Source organism: Oxyura jamaicensis, chromosome 1, assembly GCF_011077185.1.
Source record: "Oxyura jamaicensis isolate SHBP4307 breed ruddy duck chromosome 1, BPBGC_Ojam_1.0, whole genome shotgun sequence".
NCBI classification, from domain to species: Eukaryota; Metazoa; Chordata; class Aves; order Anseriformes; family Anatidae; genus Oxyura; species Oxyura jamaicensis.
In genome coordinates this window covers 101,370,643-101,386,984 of record NC_048893.1, presented here as the reverse complement: position 1 = coordinate 101,386,984, position 16,342 = coordinate 101,370,643, and the positions used below count along the sequence as shown (strand labels likewise).

General features: G+C 37.2%; 1 protein-coding gene across 1 annotated transcript in view; it reads left to right on the top strand.

Moving 5' to 3' along the window:
• Positions 1-16,342, top strand: part of LOC118160584 (SAM domain-containing protein SAMSN-1-like) — a 104,956-nt gene that overhangs the window by 23,974 nt on the left and 64,640 nt on the right. The window contains exons 5-7 of the mRNA XM_035315397.1: positions 7,193-7,330; positions 13,763-13,803; positions 15,874-15,911. Of these exons, the coding sequence (XP_035171288.1) occupies positions 7,193-7,330; positions 13,763-13,803; positions 15,874-15,911 (217 nt within the window). The remainder of the gene's footprint in view (positions 1-7,192; positions 7,331-13,762; positions 13,804-15,873; positions 15,912-16,342) is intronic.

Genomic DNA, 16,342 nt, shown 5'->3' with positions numbered 1-16,342 from the left:
TTTGGTTTTAGAGCAATAGAGAGAGGTACCCAAATCAAGTACCGCTTCTGTGTCAATTGCAGGGTTATGTCTTCAAATAACAATTTTGATAGCCTGCCTACTAAATGGAAGCATCCAACAAATATGAGAAATAGAAAATATTATTAAAACATCTAGTCCTTTAACTGAGGTAGATTCTTTTCCTATATTAATTTCCTGAATCAAGTCTCAAATCTGCAGGCTATACTATCTGTGGTTAGCACCAATTCACCTGGTGCTTCAATTAATCCTTCACCCTTCAATTAATCCTGTTCTGGGTGGTTCTTCTTTTTTTTTTTTTTTTTTTTTTTTTTTTCCTGAGACAGTGTGCTTATATTACTGATTTGGTAGCATTCTTCCTGGAAGCAGTATAATGTTCACCTTTGATGGGGATATCTTTGAAATTTAGTTATTTCTATACTTTTAGTTATTTCTATACGTTTGGACCCACAAGAAAAACAGAGTCTGCAACTCTATTAATGAAACACACATGTCCAGGAACATGTCTAGGCATTGAGGCTCCTAAGAATGCAATAACTTAGGTCTTTTCTAGCAAACCCTTCAAAAAAAGGTGGCTGCATGCAACCTGCCTATTGAGTATCATCTTGGTGGTGTTCTAAGTGTGCTGAGGAGTCATTTGGATGTCTTTTAGTTACTGTAAGACAAGTGTGAGTCAGGGACTGCAGATGATCATGTTACAGTGTCATGGATTGTTCTTGTCCATAATTTCATTTACTAAGAGAGATGTACAGACAGATGTATTTCAGGTTCAAAAAAAACCTGAATTTCAGTAAAGTTTCCATAAGAAAACAGATATGAGGGATGTGAAAAACCTCCTTACAAAGGCAGTATTTAAAGGTTATTTCCACCCCTCTGGCAGTGAACAGTAGCATTAGTAATGGAATTGATGAAGATGGGAGAATTTCAGATGCTTCAGGGGTGCCAACACATATAAGAAACCTGTGAAAGAAGGGAGCTAGAGAAAGGACACAACACTTATAATCACATGGATGCTCAGATCAGTTATTCGGGTTGAGCACTTATCTTTGGGTTTAAGCCAAATAAGATCCCTTGCATTTGTCTATTTCTCTTCCATATGGTAGCTTTTTTACTATCAGTTTTGCTAGTAAAACGTAAAGTACTGAGTAAAAGTCTCATCATCTCAGTGATTTTAAGTAGCATGGAACTAGTTATGTTTTTTTTTGATAGTTCATTTAAAGATGTGCTGACTGCAACATAAAATGTATTACATCTAATGTTATTAACTAAAACAGCCGTTGGCACTAAACTAATGTTTCTACTGTGAAGAATACAGAGGAAATACATATTTAAAAAATGGTGTGATAGATATATTAATAACTAGATGGAACCCCCTTATGTTAAAGAAACCATAGAACTCATAGAAAGATTCTAATGCTGTTATGGGCATTGGGACATGATGTTACTCAGAAATAGATTTGATTTAAAAATGTGTTTTAACAACAACAAAAAAATAACTGAATGTGGAAGGAACATCCTCTGAAGTGTAGTGCGAGTAGAATACATCTGAGCATTAAAGCTCCCATGCTTCCCATGTAGTCATCTTCTAATACTCCTTGTTCTTTTTAGCTAGCTAGTTGTCACCCCATGATACACAGGAGTTCACAATTAAACACTGAGTTGGAGAATGATCTGACTGCATTGCAAAATGTGCTTCTCTCTGCCGTATGATCCATATAGTCACTACACACCATGATAATAATAACATGAAAAGTAAAGAACTGCAGACAATTATTTTCTTCTAGCTCTGAATTAGAATATTTTCTCCCATAAAATTCCTGAGGCAAAGGGCTTTAAAATGCTTTCTTGTACTTTGTAGGAGAAAGAAGTACTAGGTACTACAGAATTAAATTATTGTTTTTGTTTGTTTGTTTGTTTGTTTGTTTTTGTTTGTTTGTTTTTTTCTGCTTTCTCTTGTATTGTTCTGTGCCATTTAATGTGCTCAGAACTACTAAAGGAGTTGACTAAATGCAAAGTCTACGCCAGTTCATATCTGCAAAGAATTTTCTCTCATTGATTTATGTTGGTTGCAAGGGGCAGATCTAGACACTACTTTGTGAATGATCTTTGTGTCCTAGCAAACCTGAAAAATAGCAAAATAGCAATATCTTTTGTGCACCAATATTACATTTCCTCTTTTCAAAAAAAGTAAATATTGACCTTATTTTGTCAGATAAAGAAATTTGTGTCTCCATATACACGTGTATCCAAAGAATTCCTGATATGGCCTAACAACTTCTGTTTTGTGTGCATCTTAAGGGTGAAACAGTAGGAAGTGGATATGGAAGTGCTGCATGAATTAGAGGTTAAAAGGTGTGGATTTTCTGGAGATTTTTCATATTGATAGCTTTTAAATGAGAGTTAGTGTTTGTGTAACAGAAAAGTTTATTGGCATAGTGTTGTCTTTCTCATACACTTTTTTGGTACACGCTTGCTCTCTTGCACATGCTCTTGTCTTCTTGTGCCCACACCTTTTCCACACCTTTTCTCATTTCTCGTGCCCTCACACAGGTTTCCCCACATGCTCAGTCTCTTCCTTGCATGTCCCCGTGCTCTCTCTCTCTCCCTGACTCCCTCTGCCTCATTCTCTCTTTCATGAACTTGTTCATTTTCCTGTGCTGGCTCTTTCTCATGCACAGTCACAACTCTTCTCAAGCCTGCTCCCTTCCTCACACCATTGCTCTCTGTCTCAGGTCCCCCCTTGCACCTCTTTCATGCCCTTATCCTTTCTCACAACCATGCACCCTTTCTTTCCACCTTATTCTCACTGTCACACCCTCACTTTACTGCATGTGCTTTCTCTTTCTCCCACCACATCTCTTTGCCTCACACTCTTCTCATGTTCTCTCTCCCTCTGCCAATCTCTTTCTTTGTCCCACCTTCCCCTTCCCTTTCCTCCTCTTTCTCTCATGCAGTCTAGCACACCCTTTTTCACAGCCTTTTCTCTTGACATTACACCCTTTCTTGCAACCTTGTGCTCTTTCTTACAACCTCATGCCCTTTTCTTGCAACCTCATGTTCAGTCTGTCTCACAACCATATGCTTGCTTTTTCATGTACACTTTTTCTCTCACCATCTTTCTCTCTCAACACCTTGTTATTTCTTGTGCATTCATGCTCTGTTCCTTGTTCACTCCTTTCCCTTTCTTGCATGCTCATGCTTCGTCATGCTGTTGTGCTTCCTTTCTTGCACATGCTCACATATTGTCGTGTTCTGTTTCTTAAGAATTCTCCTTCTCTCCTGCTCTGTTTCTCACATGTTGGTTCTTTCCACTGCTTTCTCACCATCTCTCTTTCTCAATGTTTGTCTTCCCTCTATAACTCCTCTTTCTGCCTCTCCTCTCCCCTCGTTCCCTTAATCATGTGCACTTTATTGAGTGTGCTTGCTTTTTCTCATGCATGCTCATTTTCTTATGCCCTAATGCCCTTTATCTTAACTCCACTATTTCTTGCAACATCACACATTCTTGCAACTTCACACCAGCTTTTCCTCATCCTTTCACTCTCTTTTGCATGCATTCACTTTTTCTTGCAGTTAATACTCCCCTCTCTTGCACCTCCTTCCCTTCTCACACCCTTCCTTTCTTTCTTGCGCTCTTGCACTGCCATGCCCTTCCTCACAACCTCAATCTCACCCTCTCATGTCCTCGCACCTGCTTCCTCATGCGCACATCCTCTTTCCCTCCCTGCTCATTTCTGCATACCTCCCACTTCCCTCCCCCTTCCTCTTCTCCCTCTTTCCCTCTCCTCCTCTCTTCCTTTCTTTCTCTCCCCTCACACTTTTTCTTCCATTATTTCCCCCTTGTTTCTCACCCCCCCGTCTCTCTTCTTCTTTATCTCAACAATTCTCTCATGCATTCTCTTTACTCTGTCCCTTGCTTTGTTTCTCCACCCTCATCTCTCTCACCCTCTCTCTTCCTTTCTCTCATGCGTGCACTCACTCCTCATCCTACAATCATGCCCTTTGGATGCTTGCACTCTCTCTTGTGCCCTCATGCCCATCCCTTCTTGTGCTTGCTTTTCTTGAGGGAGTTTTCTCTTACTCTTTTCTTGAGAGCTCTCTTTGGAGGCCCTTTCTCTCTCTGCCTGTCCCCTAGCCCGAGCTCTTGCTCACTCACTTTTTCTCCCATGTGCATCTGTGCTCTTCCACACACAACAATGCACTTTGTGTGCTAACTCCATTTCTCACAACCTCACTCCCTTTCTTGTGCTCTTAAACCTCTTCTCACACCCTCACACCCTTTCTGACAACCCCAATTTTTGAGACCTCACCCCCTTTCTTGGCAGCTTGCACCCTTTCATCCTTTCTCTCTTATGTCCCTACATGCCATTTTTCCATGCTGCTTTCTCACACTCTCACTCTTTCTCCCTTCTTCTTTCTTCCTCATTCTCTTCCTTTCTTCCCCACTCACTTTTTCTGGATGATGACATGCTCTTTGCAAAGCCCACTCCTTTTCTCATGCCCTTGCTCTCTTTCTTATGCCCATTCTCTGTCACATTCTCACTTTCTTTCCTGCAACCTTGTGCTTGTTCTCTCTCATCCCCTTGTACTTTCTTTCTTTCTCATGCCATCTCTCTTCTCATCATTCTCTTTCCTGTGCCATCTTACTCTTCCACAAATACTTTCTGGTGTGCTCTTTCCCACATGCTTTCACTTGCATGCACATGCTCCCTTTCTCACATGCTCAAGCACTATCATCATTCCCTTGCATCATTCCCTATGTACACATACTTTCTCATGTGCTCCACTCCTCACATGCTTTTTTTTCACGCCCTCTTTGTCTTGATCTTCACATTTCTCAAGCCCTCATTTTCTCACATGCACTTGCTCTTTTCTGCACTCTACTTTTCCATGTGCACCTGCTCTTTCTGATGCCCCCACACTCCATCTTTATTTCACAACCTTTCTTTCCTGTTTGGGCTTCCTTGCACGTTCTCCCCCCTCAAGCACTTTCTCAAGCCCCTCTTTATGCCCCCTCTTCTCCTACCCCTTTCACATTCTCACCACCTTCCTTTCCTCTTCCTCTTTCATGGTCCCACATTTGCCTTCCCCCCCCTTCTTCCCAACCCCCACCCCCTACCTTTTGCACAGGCACTCTTTCATGCTTTTTTATGCTTCCAACTCTTAATCCAATACTCTTCAGCAAGGTCCAGTGTTAAGTCCCGCTGAGGGAGAAGTATATGATTACATTTTACACCATGAATCATGGAAATGTGTAACAAGGTTTTAAAGGCATCATTTTTGGCCAGAAATGGACGCTCCAGAACTTCAGATCTGGAGCCTGAACCATCATTGCTACAAGGTAACACAGTTAAAGTAAAAAATATCACTCTTCTGAAGGACTCTGCATAGTTTCTCCTGCTTGTCCTCTTCCTGAAGATTATAAAAAAATATACACACCTTTTTGGAAGGTACTGTATGAATGCTTATTAGAAGGACTGAAATAAGAAAGGTCATTGCATATGGAGACACATAGACTTTTCTTTGTCATAGTCTTAGAAAGCCTGTAGATCTGGTGGCATATCAGACATTTTAATCTGTTATGACTGTACTGAATTTCCTTTGGTTTACAAAGGAAAAATGTCTCTTCTCAATATGAGAAGGTTTTAAAGCTATTTGATCTGAGCATCGCTGATTGCTCTGTGCTAGTATCCCATTTTCTTAACCCAAATGTTCATCTTTCCTTCTAATGGTTTTTTTTTAAGACCTTGCTAACCAGTGGTCAAGCAATTTCTTTTAGTGGGCATTCTTATTTAGAAAATGAGAGTGTGGGATCGACAAAACCCTTTTAATACTGAGCCAGGTCCAAGCAAAAATAACTGTAGTTGCTTTCAAGAGCCAGGCTCAGCTGGCTGTAAGGTGCACCAGCCATGAGTAGTCTGCTTCATAACCCATCTGCCACGTTACCAGGAAGCATTAACTCATTAACAACTAGAATAAATTCTGGTTTATAATAAGTATTTTCAAGAGGTTCAACCTGTAATATTCCTCCCACAGCATTTATCTTGGCTTATCAAGGCTCTAGTAGACTGAAGCAAACAAAGTTCCATAGATGAACATTGTGGTTGCAAAAATAAATCATGTGTCTGAACTGCTGTTCACCAGTCAGTCATATTGACTGTAAAACATTATATGTTATTGACGGTAAAACATTACATATTAGCAATATAGCTTCAAATATGCATCAGTGTTTATCTTCTGTACTAGAGGAATAAATGTTTTTATAAAATGGCATTGATTTCAATAGTGGTGTTCTGCTATAAGTCATGCTGCTAAATTTTTTATTTATTCTTTAATTAATGCAGTTAAAATCAGTGATCAAAATTCATTGGGAAAATATTCAATGCAGATCAAAGTGGCAACATCTAAAATCTAGGAGTATTAGTTAGAGTGTTTTCAGTCTTGCCATCTGCTTTCAGTTAAGTCTGGAACTGTGGAATGGTGGTGTGTATATGAAGTATTTGATCCTGGAGTTGTGGGTTAAATGTGAAAATCTTGTTTTCTGTTAAAATGTGTGTATTCTTGTTGGCTGGAGAAAAAGCCAACATGTATAATATAACATCAAGTTCAAACATTTGAATGCAAATGGAATCTATTTTTAATTAATTTCTAGCCATTTAGACGACTTTCAGGCTGAAGTCATGGCTCAAAATTCTGGGAGCTGGCAGTATTGTTTTTGTTAACTGCTATAGAATAGGGCTAGCTTTTTGCATCAAATTAACATTTTCCATAAATAACAAGTATTAACATTTTTATAGTTTTTGTAGATATTTTCATAATATATTGTTTTCACAGAAATTTCTTGTATTATTGAGGAGGAGATACACATCCGATTTAACTCCTCCTGAACAGATAATGCTCATTTTTATTGTACCCTCAGCTTTACTCCTGAGAATCTGTGGAATCTATGTTGTGATGCCATGAACTCCAGCATTCTGGTGCTTACTATAATAAACTGCCATATGCTTTTTAAAGAAAGAGGAAATAAAAGATTTCAAAAGATAATGGATGAAAATCTGTCTTTTTATTTTGTAAATCATACAAAATCATTGCCTTTTTTTTTTTTTTTAAACAAACAAACAAAAAGTGTGTTTACAAGTGTTCAACTTTGAAAATCTGTTTCAATTTGTTTTAGGAGGGTTCAATGGACAGCTTGTATGAGCCTGTCCCAGAACATCGAGAACCCAAGGATACAACTAGCATTGGCAGCCGGGCAAGCACTCCTCTGAGTATGCATGTAAACTGTGGACTGCCTGATAGGTCTATGTCTTTGGTAAGTAAAGTTTATTTGCAAAGTATGCAATTTGTCTTGGAATAAAAAATATTAGAGTGTATGCAGACTCATTTGTGTTCATCTGGGTCAGCTGCCAGTTTGAAGTATTTAGGCTCTTTAGAGCCATTGTTCATATCTCATCCCTGTACTCAATGACCTGATTTCCGTCCAGTCTAAACAAGCACGCTTTAAAAAAAGGTCATGAGTTTCTCTACAGCTAGCAAGAAACTGATTAGTACTGCTTCACAATACAAGGAAATTTCTCTTTGCAAGTAATAATGTATGAAAATACTGGGTACATATATTAGTAGAGTATGTCTCTACAAGATCTACTATCAATGTCTTTAATTGTCTCTTTGACAGTATGAGTTGTATGAATTTTGTAACTGTTGGCCTCAGTGGAATAGCCTTTATACTTTATAAGACATTGTTAGGTGAACAAGTGAAGGAAGTTGTTTTCTGTTTTTTCTTCTTCATAAATATTACCCTACTTAATTCCTTATTATTGGTATTTTATTGGTATAATATGTCATTGAGGCTTTGAAAAATAGTTTAATATAGTATATTAAATTTTGTAGTCTCTTTCATTTTATAATCTCGTTTCTCTGCTTAACAATTCCTCACTTATAATTACTATATCTTTGCTGAATAGTGACATATGATGCAGTATGACGAAGGAATAAAAATAAACCATGACATTCATTATTCAAGAAAGAGAGACTGCCTTGCCTTCACAAATTATACCAGGTTTTACCCATATGTCCTATGGCTTAGGTGCTATATGTCCTATAGGTAGGTCCTATGTTGGGGCTATGGTATTGCAATGTCACAAGGCAGGTTTGCATGCAGTACTTGTGTGGAGAGAGCACTTGAGCTGGTGGCATAGGAGAATGGCCGGGGAATTGTTGAATGCACTTGCTGAATCATGAAGGAAGGGAAAGGAAGGAACTTATTCTTCTCAGACCCTTCTGCTGCAACCATCTTGCTCTGTGCATGCTCTCTGCCAGATAATCACCTTGATGCTCTGTGTAATGGTTCTGGTCTTGAGAGCATAGCAGTGCAGAGATCTCCAGAAGCCTCATCACAGCTGCACAGATGTATGAGCCTGGGCTCTGAGATGTGCCTGGATTATAGTTTTACTGCAGCAAGTGGGAGATGCTTTCCTGTGTGACTGGATTCTCCCCATTATCTGGTTGTGACATCATTACTATAAAAATAAGCCCCCTCTACACTGTTCCAGCTAAGTGTCTTTAATCATGGTTGTGAAATATGGCTGTAACCTGATCTTAGCATGCTTGCAGTAGGTCAGATATGCAGAGCTCTAGCTATTTGGCTAGGTCTGTGGTACACAACCATACTGAAACATGATATTCTATATGAAGACATTAAAAATCAGCTTCTACATGCATTGACTTTCCCTTTTTGTATGACTGCAAGTCAGCTTACCAGTTAAAGACAACTACACTAATATTTCTTTGTACAATGCCTATCTGCTAGGAACTGGATTTAGCCTAAGTGAACCAAAAATTAAGAGCAGATTTGTTTTTTTGTTTGTGTCCAACATGTGACAAATGACCTCCTCATATATTTTGCTATAGATAAATATTAGAAACTGTACTTTGTCTTGTCAAGGTATGATAGAGACAGATCCATAAAACTGTGTTCAGCACCAGCTTGTTACAATGTGGAATGGTAAGAATTAAGGATGCAGTGACCTCAGGCTTTTTAATTTTTGCTTTTTCTTGTTTTGTTCTGTTTTCTGATACTGCGGCATTTCTTCACACTCCTCATTATTTTGAGTTAGGCTTGATACATTTTTCAGCTAAATAAAAGTAATCAACCTGTCCAATGCAGAACTTTATTTTTGTTAAGACAGCCTAGAAAAGCAGCTAAAATGCTAGTGTAGGATTATAAAATTATATATATTAATCTGAACAAATTATAGCAAATCATTCTCATATTGCTCAGTGCTTTTTTTTTTTTTTTCCTTGTGGGATGACACTGCCTAGTTCATGAAGATGCATATATAACAGTGAACATAAGAAACCGTTTTTTATGTTTCTTCTAACTCTTACATTACATTTCTGTTTCCTAAAGGGGGTATTTTACTGATGGAACATTGATTCATCATAAATTTAAATTTCAGCTAAATTAAAGCTAGGGTAAATGGGAAAGCAAGCTGTTGGGTCACTAGATATTAACAAGAAGCCTCATAAGACTGGCTGTGGGTTTTATTGTGTTCTGTTTCTAGAGAATATTCAGCTCAGCACTTAACTAAAAATAACGGCTTGATGCTGTGTCACTGTGCTGGCTGTAGAATCAAAATGGTTATTTATAAAATACTCACTAGAAATGGAAAACAAGATTAGTGATGATGTGTCAACAGTAAGACCTATGGAAAAATGCTGCTAAGGCCAAAGGACTGTGTAATCTTATCTACTATTCCTAGCATGTGAATTATTAGACCTACACCTTGGATGAAGCCGTTAAGCTTATTAACTGAGCCCATTTGTACTTCTCTCCCATTTTTAATTCCGTCACTTGGTTTCATGCTGCAGGAAGGCCCCCATACCGTGATAAATTCAGAATATTATGGGCTCCCTCAGGCCCTGATTCAGCCATCTATCATTATTCAGTAATGCATATACTTAAGTGCATTGCTAAGTAGGCATGGGCTTGAGTGTATGTTTAAATGGTTGGCTGAGCCATGGCCATGCAGATTCCACAGTGCTGTTAAATCTCAGGATGGAGCAGCCTGGCACTGCACATCTCCTTCCTGGGAGACTTTGCACCCTTCTTTATAAATCAATAGGGCAGGCATTTCCGGTCTGCCACCCTCAACACAGAAGAGCGAGGCTAGTACGAGAGGAAATTTTTCCTCCTACTGCAGCAAAGAAATTATTGGCTTGGATTTATCTTGTCTGTTGTGATTTGTCCTAATCATAGTTGGGCAGTGATGTTCCACCAGAGACATGGAAAATACAGGGTCCTGAGGTGTCTGGAGCCATGCATGACATAATTCAGAGAACACACTCTTTGGACACCTTTTTGAACTGCGATTATTTTTGCTCCAGGCAAAATATGTGCCCAAATGACATGTTCTGGATGAAGGATAATCTTTTGTGTACATTGTTTTTCACATAACTTAGATGACCTGTTTAGTATATGAAATGTTTTGCCTGGAATGTTCCCACTCTGGGTTCCTGTGGTAATGGCTTGTGCCAGTTATACACGCTTGTCTTTGATTTTAATCCTCGAAGGGAACTGGCCTGTTAATTTCCTGCCTACTTTGCCTGTTGCTCAGCTTCAATCATATTCTCAGACAGAAAGCAAAAACTAGGTTTACAGAGTTGTTTCTAAACCTTATAGGAAAGCTGAATCAGGCTTTCCTCAGAAACAGCTGGTAGCCACGAGTACATAGTGAATCATGAACCCTTTGCCTCCAACAGTGTTATTAACAGGGAAAGTGAATTTCTTCATCTTACTACCTCTTATAGCTTGGTGTCACAGTCTTCTACCTCATGACCTGTCTTAAGCTTCTTAAGAAAAAAACTCTTCCATATTAAAACTATTTTCATATATTTCCTGTCAGATTGCAATCACAAATGTCATGAGATCGAAGTATTTTTCAGCTGCTGACTGTGATGTGATTGACTACCCTGTATATCAGAAAAGTGCCAAATAATTTATCAGTCTAAGTTATTGCCAGCAAAATCACAATCAGTCATGATACATACTTTAGTATGCAGTGTTGTAATTGGCATTCCATTGATGCCATTGAGGGAAAGATTTCAGTTATCTGAAATCATCATTTCCCTGTTTGGAAATCTAACAGACACAGGAGCTCTAGTTTCCTCAGCCAGCTTGTAAATACCAGATGGATTAATTCTTTAATTCAGAGTTACTTGATGAAAGCAGCGAGGAAAGGACTTTATTAAAACATTCATAATGCTGAGTTTCTACATACATGTGTTTGGTTTTAGGAAGCAGGCTATTCATATATGGAATAGGGAATTGTTCCCATAGAAAAGATAATGATGCACTTGACGGAGAATGTAGACAGTAGATTCTAGATGAAAGTTAATTTAATTCTAAGCTAAAACATGCTCGTAAAACTGCTTAATTCTTAGTTACAGATTAAAGTTATAGGGCTTTATAGTATAATCAAGTACTGAAGAGTCTTAAAGAGAAAGAAGTACAAACAAGAATGATTTATTCTTGTTTCCCAGACTAGCCAGCTGATTCAGACATGGCAGGAAGAGGAGCATTGAGTGAAAGGAGCCATTTCTAAATGGCCATTGAAATCCACTGTCATATTCTATTGCAACTCTTCATCCCATGATTTCTAGTGAACTCACCACAGTATCACCTCAGCATATGCCATACATGCATACATACATACATCTTTCACTACATTTTAAGAAACTGATGCTGATATGTTGGTTTTAAACTGTAGAGCAAAAGATTAAACCTATAGTTCTGTTTCATGTTCCATATCAGATGTCTGGCATGTGAAGATGTGAATTAATAATATTTCCAGGTATATGACCACACTGAATCTTAGTGCCATGTCTCCAGTTTTTGCCCTGGTTCATATATAGATTCTAACTTAAAACATCCTGTGGTCTCTGACCTCTATGCATAATGCTTACTTTAATGAGCATCTTTTAAGTCAAAATGTTGATAGTTTTAAATGGTTGTGAGATAGTTGGTGCTACCCTTTTTAAGAACCTTATACTCTCTTTTTCAACATCTTTCAAACACTTCTTTAGAGCTATGAAAAGATTTGTCCCAAGACTAACATGCTTTTTTGTTTTGTTTTGATTTGTTTTCTGCAAGAAGTTTATCTCACATTGCTTGCAATATTTCAGGGTAAAGGGTATGCTCTTTTGATCTGCATACAGCATCTGTGAATGAATATATACAAAAAAAAAAAAAGTGGAAACTGCATACAATTATTAGCATTCACAAATGTCCAGGTAATAGTAGGACATCCTACAGTCAGCTAAAATAACCTCAGTGCAGTAAAACAAGCTTTTCATAACACAGTCTCTGAAGAAGATTAAATAAATAAATAAATAAATAAATAAAAATCTATGCTGAGTTTTACTGAGAGAGGGGAAAAATATAAAATGCTCTGTTATGCACTTGCGTCATTTTATGTAGAATGTGGTTTGGCTTTTCATCATGCAACTTGGATGTCATTTTAAAATTACTGTAATCAGTGATCTGCAGAGGTAGATGAAGGAAAAAAAAAATAGTTTTTTTTTGTTTGGTTGGTTTTTTTTTTGAATGTGTCTTGTTGCCCAGCAGATTGAAATGGCATTCATCATGAATGTTTTTACCCTGGTTTCTGCTTTCCAGAATGGAAGAAATAAATATTAAAGTGATATAGTGCTTTGATATTCTGTCTCAGGAGATATAAAAATAGTATTCCAATCAGAGATCTCTTCTGTCCTAGAATGACATCCTCAGGTTTACTTAAAGTTAAAATTAACTTGAAGTCCCAGAGTGACTGTGATAGCAAAGATGCAGGGAGATGTTATGGCATTCCTTACAGAGTGAGGCACCCTTTTCTTCAGTCTTTCAACACACACATAAACCTTCTCTTCCTTCTTGCTGTGGTTTTTCTTTTTCTATGGACTTTATTTAAAGAAAGTCCCAGGCTCTGTAGTCGCCAGCCAATGCTTGGTCTCCAAAGAAGGACAACAACATAATCTTCTATGATCCAGATAACTAGGTTCTGAGAATTTCCGTGCAGCACAAGGGGAGAAGAGGGAGCAGGTGATGAAAGGTTTAAGCAGATGTTCCACCAAATCATGCTCATCAAACGCAGGCAGGTGGCCATCAGCTGGGGCCCTGCAGTTCTTGCCTCCAGCCCAGTATTTGATTCTGATTTAGTGCCTCTTAGAGCTTTGTCAGGCTGACTTAACTTTGTTTTACTTGCATTATTTCCTGGTCTCTTCCACATACGCACTTCCTCTGAATGCATTGGGGTTTCACGGTGTGCATACTTCTGTGTTCCTTAGAATGCTATGTCCCATTGTAATGTGTGGGCATTTTATCCTCAGAGAACTTTGCATTTTGGAGGCAATATTTTAAATAATCATATTATGTTAGAAATGTAATATGCTTTCTCAGGGTAAGAGTGTTGTGCTCTGATTTTTCAGGGGTTTTATGGTTGTCGATGTCAACTTCTTGGGAGTCACTGATATTGAAACCACTTAAAATCAGGACACCTAATTACATATATTCTCTGCTGCACTGTCCTCCACAGCTTCACCTGTTAGAAAAAGACAGGGAATAATAGTGGATATTAAAAACATGCCTCAAAAGTACATAAAAGCATCTTTCAGTGTCCTTCCAGTAAGGAAAATAATATATTTGGATTTTTTGATTTTCATAGTCTTTTTTTCTCTATCTTTTTAAAAGGAATTTCTTGACTTTGAGAAGACAGTGACCAAAAAAAGAAAGTAAGTTGAGACCAGTTCAAGATCTACACAGTGTCACTATATTTGTCTGTTCTTTTCACCTTTGTTGTTTTATTAATGTGTTTGCCAATGTTGCATTAATTTTCAGAGAGTACATGTATTAATGTTGCAGTTGGAAAGCAAGTAGAAAGCTTGTAATGCATTAGTAAAGCTCTTTTACCATGATTTTTTTCATATATATAAAGCTTTCTTCAAAAATACTGGGACCAGGACAGCTAAAATAACATGCAGTTAATCTGAGCTTGGTTTAACCATATGCCTGCTTTTCTGAAAGATTGAAGTGGTAACCTATTTTTTAGCATGTTTGTACCATTGACCTGATAATCTTCTGAAGAGTTCGTGTGTTTAATCCAAATAAAAAATTAGTTTGCAAAGTGATTATGATTAAATGGGTCAGACTGTATTTTATCAAGTACATTTGAGACTTCACTTCCATTTGTTAAGACAAAATACATTGGTTTGGGTTAATGATTAATGTATATTAGTAAACAGAAATTTATTTTGAAAATTCTTTTTTCTCTTGAGATTGAATGTTATTGCATTACTGAAGAAGTTCCCTTCAAATGAAATCCCGCCTAATGGAATGATATACAAAGATCTTATCTGTCTGGGTGTGACAGACATGAAAATCCCTGGATATCATATTATTTTTTCATTTTTTAGGTGGGGTCCCAGTAAACTTAGAAAAGCAATGTTATCTATGTCTATTGATGAGAAATTTCAAAATAGATAATGGTTTCAAAGAAAGTATCATTTGTCTTAATAAAGAGATTTCATCTATTTTTGTCATCTGATACAACTACTAGTAAATTATCAGTTGCAAACACAGAGATGTATGCGCTCAGTGCAGTGAGAGCTCTGTTATCTGTGACCAGATAGGACTTTGTAAAAACATTCTCCCTTTCCAGACTTCCATTAATCTAAGTATGGATATAGCTTTTTTATCCTTATTTTTCTCATCATCCTTTAATACTTTTAAGGAAGCCAAACTACTTCACTTATCCGGGCATGATACTCACACTGATGATGTAGGAAATTTTGTATTGGTCTTACCCATAGATATGGAGAAAGTAAATAAGGAATGATCATTCTCTTTCACTCACACCAGTGAAACATAGAAGGAACCAATGAAAAAGAGTAGTAGAAATAAAACAAACAGAAGTATGCCTTAACTCTGGAAATAAACAAATAAATCAAACTAGTTTCAAAAAGAACTAGCATTTACAGACTAAACAATAGTTCAGTTGCATCCTGTCACTTAAGAAACCTTCCATCTCCTACCTACCTCAATGTGAGAGAGGGATTTCAATTTTTGTCCTTTTTCCCTTCTGCTTATTGTTGTCACAGATTAAAGACTCTCTGGTTTTGCCCAGTATAATCTTCTGGCTTCATCCTCCAGCTTATGAATTGCTATGATTTTTTATAGGTAAAATATAACAAATTAATTCACAGGATAAATCTTTGTTCATTCAGAGATTTCTTTTTTCTTCTGTTTACTTAGTGTATTGTTTAACTCATGATCTATAAACTACTCACTGCAGACAGAAGCTTGAGTTAGCGTTATTTCTTGATGTAAACATGCAAAAAGCTCAAGGTTTATTTGGGCAATAAAATGTCACTCTAGGTTGTGGAGATGTGTTCGTATATAGCTGTTTGGTTCAATTCCTTATTATGTCATCAAACTTCAGACAGTAATTTCTGTAAGCTGTAGGACATTTCAGATCACATCTAAATAAAAGTATCTCTTATTCTATTTCTGATGGGCTCCCCAATTCAGTCATGAATTCTTAATTACAAAAAGAAACTTGAATGAAATACTTTTACAGAGTCAAAGCTCAGAAGCTTTCAGAGCTTTGTGTGGCACGTGAAAGTAGATGATTGAGTAAATGAGAAAAGCCAAGTAACCCCAATTAAAACTGGTGGGAATTACACAGCTAAATCCTTGTGCCCTGCTTTGAAGAATTAGGTTGAAAATATCCATATTTGATTAAATGTGTTTTCTTTTTTTCATTCTGACTTTCAGCTAATGGTTAATTCTTTTAATTCTTTTAGATCCATCCAGAAGTCTCTGTCTGAAAATGAAGCATTTGGTTAGTAACTGTTTCAATCATTTACTATATACTTGCTAATCTCACAGTGCCTACTTTAATTAAAAGTCTGTTTTGCTTTACAGCTGTTGGAGAAAATGCAAAGGAAAGGGAAGGAAAAATACACTTAAATTATCAATGTATTCCCCCCTCTCCTTTCTACATATATATCTGTAGTTAGATATTGAAACCAAACCATTTTAAATCTCAGTTAGATTTCTATATTTAAGAATTTATTATGGAACAGCACAAGTAATACTCAGCATGTTCAGTGTTTATTTTGATCATTTCAATAAAAAATTGGAATCTCTCTGATATAATCAAATTCAGTCCTCTGCCCTTTCCCATGTTGATCTCATTTGCTTCAGCTTTCACGAACAAGTTTTCTAGTTTTCCAAAGAAATTCAAGTGTTTGTGTTTTTTTTTTTTTTAAA